The sequence below is a fragment of the Cannabis sativa genome, chromosome 9, assembly GCF_029168945.1.
Source record: "Cannabis sativa cultivar Pink pepper isolate KNU-18-1 chromosome 9, ASM2916894v1, whole genome shotgun sequence".
Classification (NCBI taxonomy): domain Eukaryota; kingdom Viridiplantae; phylum Streptophyta; class Magnoliopsida; order Rosales; family Cannabaceae; genus Cannabis; species Cannabis sativa.
The window spans coordinates 18,923,310-18,934,170 of record NC_083609.1 but is presented as its reverse complement, the minus strand read 5'-3'; the positions used below and the strand labels follow the sequence as shown (position 1 = coordinate 18,934,170).

General features: G+C 34.0%; 1 protein-coding gene across 1 annotated transcript; it reads left to right on the top strand.

Moving 5' to 3' along the window:
- Positions 1 to 447: 447 nt before the first annotated feature.
- Positions 448 to 9,444, top strand: LOC115723002 (amino acid transporter AVT1H). The gene is made up of 4 exons (XM_061103937.1): positions 448 to 823; positions 2,347 to 2,627; positions 7,417 to 7,767; positions 8,717 to 9,444. The coding sequence occupies exons 1-4, from the start codon at positions 538 to 540 to the stop codon at positions 9,257 to 9,259; spliced, it is 1,461 nt and encodes a 486-aa protein (XP_060959920.1). The 5' UTR covers positions 448 to 537; the 3' UTR covers positions 9,260 to 9,444.
- The last annotated feature ends 1,417 nt before the right edge of the window (positions 9,445 to 10,861 follow it).

Below are 10,861 nucleotides of genomic sequence, written 5' to 3'. Positions count from 1 at the left end.
GTAAGAATGAAAGATTAAACTAGTTAGATAGAAAAATAAAGCTTAAAAATTAAAATTTACCCATTCAAAAGTAATATTTATTAAAAGTGCACCCATATATATACCAAAAAAAAATGTAGTACTATTATAAACATCAATCGACGTAGAAAATTTGAAGCCATCTCAAAATTTTAGATTCTTTCTCAATTAATAATAATGGTAATATGGTATAGTTGGCGAAATACGTGTACCATTTCATTCCTCTCCAAGCATATGTATACATATTATATATTCCTTTTTTTCTTAGGTTTGTTCATACTTTTTATGGTTTGTTCGCTTAGCTAAGCTGAAGAGTATCTTTAGATTCTCACACACTACAGTAGATATAGATTACATTATATATATATATATATAAACATACAGTGTCAACTAGTGATGCTTTTTTCCCTTATATATACGTACGTGCCCAAGAACCCATTTCATAATTATTCTCAACATATACCTCTCCCACATATTTGGAGAGAAAAAAAAATACTAGAGAATATATATATTATCATCATGTGGAACAAAATATGCAAAGGCATAGGGATCAAATCCAATAAATGTTCTTCCCAAAACAAAAACCAAATTGCAAGCGAGTACTACTCATCATCATCTAGAATATGTGAGGCTTGTGTTGAAGAAAGCCAAATAGTGTGCAAATGCAACCACCAAAATGAAAATGAAATTCATCATCATCATCATCATGATAATAATGATAATGGTACTATTAACAACGGCAGTCATCACCATGCCAACAGCTCTTTTGCTCATGCCGTCATCAACATGACTGGAATGCTCATCGGTGAACTTCTACCTCCTGTCTTAATTTATCTTAATATATATATAGATATATATTTATATATATTAACTTGCTTTTATTTATTTATATTAACGATTTATCTTAATGATTAGACACCTTATCAATAGAGTCAGGCACAAGGGTGGGCGGATCGATCTGGCCGTCACCCAAGGCTTCTCGCCCTATTTTGAAAATTTCTTTACAAGAAAATCTAATTTATTTTTTAAAATTGGTATGTTTTTTTTTTTATTACTTTTTACAAACATAGACAAATTATTTTCTTAAAAACAAAAAGTCTAGTTCATATTTTAGATTTTCTTCCGAAACCATACTTCATAATTTTTTCAAAAAGTACCATATCTAAAAAGAGAAATGTTAGGGGCAGCTTAAGGTATGTTCCATAAGAGATAGAAAACTCTTATTAGTATAATTTATTATTGGTCTGCACATTTTAATTAAATAAATAATATAAAAATTAATAATCAAGCGTCACATTATTAAAGTATTAGATCCCATTATAGTATTGAATCAAGATTCTCGGTTAAACATTGGCGTTCCACATTGTGTTAAACTTATCAAAATATTTGACTCATCAACTAATATAATTTATTAAATATGTTAACTACTTTTATTGATTTTATTAGATGTTTAATTTTTTTTATAAATAACAAAATTAATTGACTTGTTAAACTTTGATTGGTTTAACACAGTATAGAATATCACTTTTTAACAGGAGATCGTGATTCTATAGTATTAGGCACTTTTAGGTGTCTAATAGCAATGCTCTACTTTAAATTTTTACTATTATATTCTAAAAAATATCAATAATGATAGGATTCTTTCATAAATACACAAAACAACAGAAAAATTATAAAAATACAGTTGTACAGAATTTTAAATATTTTTACGATTTTATAATTTTATTTACAAAAAATACGGTATTTTGATGTATTTTTATGTTGTCCCTTGTTAATTTTTTGTTGATTTTTTGTTATTTGTATATTATTTTTTGTTATTATTTCGATGTTATTTTCTTGTTCCTTTTATGTAGTTTTCTTGTTGTTTAGTGTTGTTTTAAAGAACATCGTAAAAATATATATTAAAAAAAATCTTTAAACGAGAAAATGTAAAAAATTTACAAAAAATAATGTATTATGTAATTATTCCATAGTGATATGTGGACACATAATTCATACACAAATATAATATACACCTATGTTGTGGCAAGTCACTTTTAATAAGTGAGACTCATCCTAAATAAAAAATAATTAGTTAAAGTAACTTGACACATGTGTATCACTGATTTGTCTATGCACATATCATTACTCACAAAATATATCTTTTTTTTTGCCCAAGCTTCCATTTAGCTTGGCCCCTTAAACTTTTTCTTTACATTTTGGTGGAGTTCAAGTCTGCCTCCATCTTTAACACCTACCATAGACGTCGTCGCTCTCTTTTCCTATATATATAAAAGTTGGGTAGAATTAAGTGTTTTATAAACATAATTTTTTTATGTGTTATTACAGGGTTAGGGCAGTTATCAGTACCATATGCCCTAGAGAATGGAGGATGGTGTTCAGTGTTCCTACTCCTATTACTTGGAATAATATGCGCATATTCTTGTCTTCTACTTGGAAAATGTCTTGAGAAGAGTCCCAAATCCAGAAGCTACAGCGATATAGGAGAAGAAGCTTTTGGAGGCAAAGGAAAAGCCATAGTGGGAGTATTTATATACTTGGAGATTTTCATGACTCTTGTGTCTTATACCATATCCTTGCATGACAATATTATCACAGTCTTTAAAGGGGTTTGTTGTTTATGATCTGTCACATGCAAACCAAAGTCACACGTGCAACTAGGAGTTAGTTGGTTATTCGGTTTTTGACAGTTAAATCTGTTAACTGTTATTTTTGACAGTTTTGTATTTTTTTTTGTCCTTTATTTTTCAGCTTAGTATAAATAGCTTGAGAACCTATTGTTTTGGGTTAAGCCTTGTACATACTCTCCCATTTGTAATTCTCTCCAAGATTAATAAAACATTCAAATTTGTTCATCATTTTGTTCATTAGTTCTTGACTGGTTTTATACCAGTATTGCTGCAACACTGCTACAGCATTGCTGCTGTTGTTTTTCATTGTTTCAAACTTGATTGCAAGGTGATCATCGATCACAACAAGTGGTATCAGAGCAAGGTGTTTAGCTCAATCAAGATTGAAACTCAAAGACATCAAGAAACTCAAGAAGATGGCTGCAGCAAGATTTGAAATCGACAAGTTCAATGGAACTAATGATTTCGGGTTATGGAGGATTAAGATGAAGGCATTGCTTGTTCATAATGGAATTTCAGAAGCCATTGATGAAGAGAGTCTCAAAGAAATTGAAGATGAGAAGAAGAAGAAAGAGATAGAAACCAAGGCACATAGTGCTATTCTTCTCAGTCTAGGTGATGAAGTCCTAAGGGAGGTATCTAGTGAAGACAAGGCTGTTGGTTTATGGAACAAACTCAGTTCCATATACTTAAAGAAGTCCCTGGCAAATAAATTGTATTTGAAGAAGAGAATGTACACTCTTAGAATGGATGAGGGGAAAGATTTGAGGAATCACCTAGATGAGTTCAACAAGATCACTCTTGATCTCTGCAATATTGGAGTGAAACAGGAAGAGGAGGATCTGGCAATTATACTTTTGAGTTCTTTGCCAAGATCCTATGAACACTTTGTTGATACGATGCTCTATGGTAAAGAAACTCTAACAATGTCCGAAGTCAAGGCTGCTTTGAATTCAAAAGAAATTCAGAAGAAAACAGAGGACAGTCAAGGTGAAAATGGAGAGGGTTTGTTTGCTAGAGGAAAGACACAAAAGAAAGACTTCAAGAACCAGAAAGGAGGCTACAAAGGAAACCAGAAAACAAAGTCAAAGGATGACTCGAGGGGAACAACAGACAAGAAGTGTTTTTACTGCAAGAAGGAAGGCCATTTTCGAGATGAATGCTTGGCTTTGAAGGCCAAACTCAAGAAAGAAGGCAGAAAGAACAAAGAGAAAGGAGAAGCTGATGTTGTAGCAGATGGCTATGAATCTGCAGATGTATTGGTGGCCTCTAATGCAGATTCTGGTCATGAATGGGTTCTTGATTCAGGATGCTCATTTCATATGTGTCCAAACAAGGAACTGTTCAATGATCTTGAAGAAAGAAGAGGAGGAACAGTCTTTCTTGGAGACAATAGGGCCTGTCAAATACATGGTACTGGATCAGTTATGCTCAAAATGCATGATGGTGTCAAGAGGAGGATTCAGAATGTCAGGTATGTACCAGATCTCAAAAGAAACTTATTGTCAATTGGTGTACTAACTGAAACTGGTTGTAAGGTTGAAATTGATGACAAGTTTCTTAAAGTCATGAAGAATTCCAAAACAGTGATCAAAGGAGAATTTAGAAATGGACTCTTTATCATGATTGGTGAAACTGCCTCTGGCTGTGTCAACACAGTTTCATCTAATCATGATATAGATCAAACTAAATTATGGCATCTGAGGCTTGGCCATGTAAGTCAAAGAGGTCTGTTGGAATTAGAAAGGCAAGGAATTCTTAAGGGTAAACTTGGTGGTAAGCTTGATTTTTGTGAAGAGTGTGTCTATGGAAAATGTTGCAGGCAAAAGTTCAGTACTGGGAAACACACTACCAAGGAGCCACTTGGGTACATACACTCAGATCTATGGGGTCCATCTAAGGTGACAAGCTTGGGAGGGTCAAGCTACTTTCTGAGTATTGTAGATGATTACTCAAGAAAGGTTTGGGTACACTTGCTCAAAACTAAAGATGAGGCTTTCAAGACTTTCAAGGAATGGAAAACATTGGTTGAGAACCAATCTGGCAAGAAAATTAAGAAGCTAAGAACAGACAATGGCTTGGAATTCTGCTCAACACAGTTTACAAACTACTGCAGAGAAACTGGAATTGGAAGGCACAAATCTGCACCAAGGACACCACAGCAGAATGGCTTGGCTGAGAGGATGAATAGAACTCTTATTGAAAGAGTTAGATGCATGCTGAAGGGTGCTGGTTTGGAGAGAAAGTTTTGGGGAGAAGCTGTCAAAACAGCTTGCTACTTGATAAACAGAAGCCCATCTGCTGCAATTGAGTTTAAAACCCCACAAGAAATGTGGACAGGTCAGGTTCCTACTCTAGATAATCTGAGAGTTTTTGGTTGTATTGGATATGTGCATGTCAAACAAGACAAATTGCAGCCTAGAGCAATAAAATGCATGTTCATTGGGTACCCTGATGGAGTTAAAGGGTACAAACTCTGGTGTTTAGAAACTGGTTTCAAAAAGTGCATAGTGAGCAGGGATGTGGTCTTTAATGAAAAGGCAATGGCCATGAAACCAGAAGACAAAGCTGAAACCAGCCCTGAGGCTAGACAGGTTCATGTTGAAGTCAGATCAGATGCAAGAACCAGTGAAATTACTGATCAGGAAGTTGAAGAAGAAACTGATCAGCAACAAGATAGCTCACTTGATAACTATCAGCTTGCCAGAGACAGAATTAGAAGGGAATCAAGAGCACCAGCTAGGTTTGGATTTGCAGATTACACTGCATATGCTTTAACCATAGCTAGTGAAATAGAAAATGCTGAACCTGCAACCTATGATGAAGCCATAAACTGCAAGAACAAAGACAAATGGCTGCAGGCCATTGATGAAGAAAAACAATCCCTGTTAAAGAATAAAACATGGACTGTTGTCAGAAAACCAGAAGGGTGCAAACTGGTCAGTTGTAAATGGATTTTTAGGGAAAAGGAGGGTCTGTCAAGTGATGATTGCAAGAGATACAAGGCTAGACTTGTGGCAAAGGGGTTTACCCAAAGAGAAGGGGTAGATTTCAATGAAATCTTCTCACCTGTTGTGAAACAAGCTTCAATTAGAGCAATAATGGCCAAGGCTGCATCTGAAGATTTAGAAATCGAGCAAATGGATGTGAAGACTGCTTTTCTCAATGGAAAATTAGATGAAACCATCTACATGAAGATGCCAGAGGGGTTTGATGAAGACAAGGACAAAGTATGCTTGCTACAGAAGTCCCTGTATGGGTTGAAACAAGCTCCTAGGCAATGGAATCTCATGTTTGATGATTTCATGCTGAAAAGTGGTTTCACTAAAAGTGCCTATGACCCCTGTGTTTACTTCAATGATACACTCTTTCTTCTCCTATATGTTGATGACATACTGCTGATAGGGAAAAGCAAGAGTGAAATCAAAGAAATGAAGGCACTTCTAAGCTCAGAATTTGAGATGAAAGATCTAGGAAAGGCTAAGAAAATCCTAGGAATTGAAATAAGAAGGAATAGACCTGAGTCCCTAACTTTGACACAAGGAAATTACCTTAGAAAGGTACTACAGAAGTTCAAGATGGACAGCTCAAAACCTGTGTCAACTCCATTAGCTGCTCACTTCAAACTGTCTAAAGATCAAGCACCCAAAACAGAGCAAGACAGAGAGCTAATGGATTCAATTCCATATGCCAGTGGGGTTGGAAGTTTAATGTATGCTATGGTCTGTACCAGGCCAGACATAGCATATGCAATGAGCATTGTGAGTAGGTTCATTGCAGACCCTGGAGAGAAGCATTGGGATGCACTGAAGTGGATTATGAGATACATCAAAGGCACTCTTGACCTAGGCCTCACCTACAGCAAAAGCTACAATCCAGAAATTCAAGTTTCAGGCTATGTTGATTCAGACTATGCAGGCTGCATAGACACAAGAAGATCCATTACTGGTTATGTCTTCACAATGCAAGGAGGATGTGTGAGTTGGAAGGCAAACCTTCAAAAGGTTGTAGCATTGTCCTCAACAGAAGCTGAGTACATGGCTGCTACTGAGGCAATCAAAGAAGCAATTTGGCTAAAGGGTTTAGCAAAGGAGATGGGTTTTGAGACTAAAAATGTCACTGTATTCTGTGACAATCAGAGTGCTCTTCACCTAATGAAGAACCCTATGTTTCATGAGAGATCAAAACATATTGACATTAAGGTGCACTTCATTAGGGACATAATCTCAAGCAAGGAAGTTCAAGTTCAGAAAATTCATACTAATCACAATCCTGCAGACATGTTCACCAAGGCAGTGCCTCATGCCAAATTCAAACACTGCCTCGATCTGCTTCACATTGCAGGCTAAGATTTATTTTTGTGTGGGGTTCAATTCTCTATTGATCCTTTTGGTTATATCTGTGTCAGATCAAGGAGGATTTGTTGTTTATGATCTGTCACATGCAAACCAAAGTCACACGTGCAACTAGGAGTTAGTTGGTTATTCGGTTTTTGACAGTTAAATCTGTTAACTGTTATTTTTGACAGTTTTGTATTTTTTTTTTGTCCTTTATTTTTCAGCTTAGTATAAATAGCTTGAGAACCTATTGTTTTGGGTTAAGCCTTGTACATACTCTCCCATTTGTAATTCTCTCCAAGATTAATAAAACATTCAAATTTGTTCATCATTTTGTTCATTAGTTCTTGACTGGTTTTATACCAGTATTGCTGCAACACTGCTACAGCATTGCTGCTGTTGTTTTTCATTGTTTCAAACTTGATTGCAAGGTGATCATCGATCACAACAGGGTTCAACTTAAGTTTCCAATATGGGCCAAGTTATCAACATCACATCTCTTAACTACCATAGCAGTTTTGGTAGCCTTACCAAGTCTTTGGCTGAAAAATCTGTCCTCAATATCTTTCCTTTCCTTTGGTGGAATTCTCATGTCAGCTGTCATTTTCTCTTCTGTGGCTTCCACAGCCATCTTTGGAGGTGTTAGACCTGACCATAAGATACCAGTTCTTCAAATTTATAACATTCCTGCCATTTCTGGCCTTTATATTTTCAGCTATGCAGGACATATTGTTTTTCCTAATCTATATGTAGCCATGAAAGATCCATCCAAGTTTACCAAGGTATTTCTATTCCTGCAATTTATTTAGTATTATTTTTTTTTTTAAAAAAAAAAAGAAAAAACTGTACAACGTCCAACTGGTTAATTAAGTCTATTAATTTCCAGCCCTCTCACTTAAAAAAAAAGTAGTAACAACTTTTTAATATACATAAATTATACATAAACTTGATATAGTGGCAAGTCACTTTTTAAAAAATATGTCTCATCTCTTAAGTAAAGATAATTAGTTAAAATTATTATTTGTTTACATTATGTCTGATTTATACCTTCGATCACATGTATATTTTTACTCAATTTATTAGTATTGTTACTTTTATATATAACATAATATATTTCTTAGTCATAATTTATTTTGGGAAATTTTGTTGTGATTTATTCTATTTTGTAGTGTCTTATTACAAGATTCGCACATCCCAAAATAAAGATGATAGATCAACTCTCTCTAGCTAGCTTTCCCACTAGTTCTACATTCTTTTTTATATCTCATTTGGGCTCTCCAATATTATTAGGTCATTTAGTCTGCTGTTATATATATTTGTATTATTACCTTAGAGCCCAATTCCTAGTGAGCCAGGAAGGCAAGGCAGTCATATAAACTTAAGGAATCTATATCATAAAAATGAGTTGACAACATTATACTATAGAAGACTTTCAAAATTCTGTCGGAAATTAATATAGTAGTATATGCACGCTATTGAATATATTCCATACTACTATACAGTCAATTAATATACATATATATATATATATATATATATATATATGCCGCACCGAAAGAGATTCCAAAGAATAAATTCTTATGTATATGGATACATTTGCTTTAATAATCAAAGTACAACAAAACATCATGTTCTTAAACTAATTAACTATACATAATTATGATATGTGTAATAGTTTTATAGTATATATATAGTTGGTTAATTAACTTTTGATTAATATGTGGGGTGCAGGTGACCGTAGTTAGCTTCAGCCTAGTGACAACACTGTACACAGTGGTAGCCTTTTTGGGAGCAAAACTGTTTGGCCCACAAATAAACCCACAAATCACACTCAGCATGCCACCCCATTTCATTGGAACAAAGATAGCTCTTTGGGCAACAGTCCTCACACCAATTACCAAATACGCACTCGAATTCGCACCCTTCGCCATCCAACTCGAGCATGCCTTGCCTTCCTCCATGACCACTAGGGCAAAGCTCATCACAAGGGGTTTCTTGGGTTCTTTCTTTCTCTTGCTCATACTAACCCTAGCTCTCTCCCTCCCATACTTCCAACATGTACTCGCCCTCACTGGATCTCTTCTCAGCACTGCCATTTGTTTCATTTTACCTTGTGCCTTCTACATCAAGATATATTGGGCTCACATTTCTAAACCTGTTCTTGCTTTGAACCTTTTTTTGATTGGTTTTGGAATTTCTCTTGGGCTGCTTGGAACAGCTTCATCTACCAAGATGTTGATTCAAACCATGAAGAGAGCTCATCATTTGACTTAGGCAACCTCGAATAGGCAGCTTACTAGCTGATGTATAAGAATGTATCGATTTAGTAATTAGCATAAATAATTAAGCTGTTTTGCTATAATATTACAGCTTGAGCTTGTACTCCATCGATTGATTAATCGATGATATGATCATTACGTACTTCTCTCGAAGCTTAATTATATGCAAGTATTTCACTTTATGTGTGCTTTTACCTTTCTCTCAAATTCTGAAAATAGTTATTAACGTCATTAGAAGCAACATGCATAGCATTTTGCTTAGATTTACATGCATGTTTCTACAATCTAATTATTAATTTTTCTTTTATTTTTGGGGTAAATGAAAATGCTTGTATTACTTTGAACAAATTTGCATCATGAATCAAGGACATTTAGTCCACTTTAAAGATTTGTCTAAACCACTCATTATCTGAGTTGCTAATAGCCCCTGTACGTACAAAGCAACCAGAGGCGGAGGGTGTGCAGAAAGTCATCCAATCCAGTTATAATCAACCGATCCAATAGAATCGAATATATCCAATCATAATTGGATCGGATCGGATGTAAATTTTGAAAATCCAATCGAATCGGATCGGTTGTTGGATGGGACATCCGATCCAATGGATAACTGACCAAACCGATCCAATTATATCATCCAATGGTCATCCAATTATATTTATATATTTTTAAAATACATTTATAATTTTATATATTTAATATATTTTATTTAAAAATATATATTAATTAATTTAATATACATTTAACACATGAGTTTAAAGAAAAAAAACCTTAGATCTGAAATATTAATTTTTATCTTTCTAAATGCTAATAAAATTATCAATGCATATTGAATAAATTTTATTTTTTAGCAGTTTTATTATGAGATATGAGAATTAGATTGGGTTAAACTAATGTTTATTATGTCTGTTAGATTATAAAGTTTTAAATCATGTTTTTTATATATATTTTTCTTTTCAATGAAATTAACTTAAATAGTAGCTAAAATAGATTGGATGGATCCAATCCAATCCAATAAATAACCAATCAATGCATCCAATGGTTGGAATCGATCCAATCCAATACATCAATTGGATCAGATCGAATGACTCAATTCGATTGGATTAGATCAGATGACAAAATTCAATATCCAATAAATAATTGGATTAGATCGACAGGTCCAAATCCATTGAATGTAATCCAATGAACACCTCTATACATATATATGTAGTGTGGCCTTGGCCACTCCCAAAATTTCATAATTTGTTAACTATTACCCTTGTATAGATTTTTTTGTGGACCCACTTTTAGAAAAGTCAAACTATATAATTAAAAGAGAAGTTACTGTTATAAATATTAATAATTATGTGGATGTCCAAATCTTTTATTTATTACCATGAATTGTAATCAACATTCATCTTTTCCTTAGTTTCCCTTTTTCTTAGTTTCTTAATATCTCACTCTTGTATTTGTATAAATAGGGGTTCACCCCATTGGAATAAACAACTCAAAAATTCTCATTCACTTTTTCTTTCTCTCTTCATCTTCTTCTTCTTTCTTCTCATCTACTTTATATTATTTTATATTATTTTATAACACGTTATCAGCACGAGTCTCTGCC

Coding starts and splice junctions, on each gene's coding strand:
- LOC115723002 (XM_061103937.1), top strand. CDS start 538: ATGTGGAACAAAATATGCAAAGGCATAGGGATCAAATCCAATAAATGT. Junction 2,628..7,416: donor TTATCACAGTCTTTAAAGGG/GTTTGTTGTTTA, acceptor CTTGATTGCAAG/GTGATCATCGATCACAACAG. Junction 7,768..8,716: donor ATCCATCCAAGTTTACCAAG/GTATTTCTATTC, acceptor TGTGGGGTGCAG/GTGACCGTAGTTAGCTTCAG.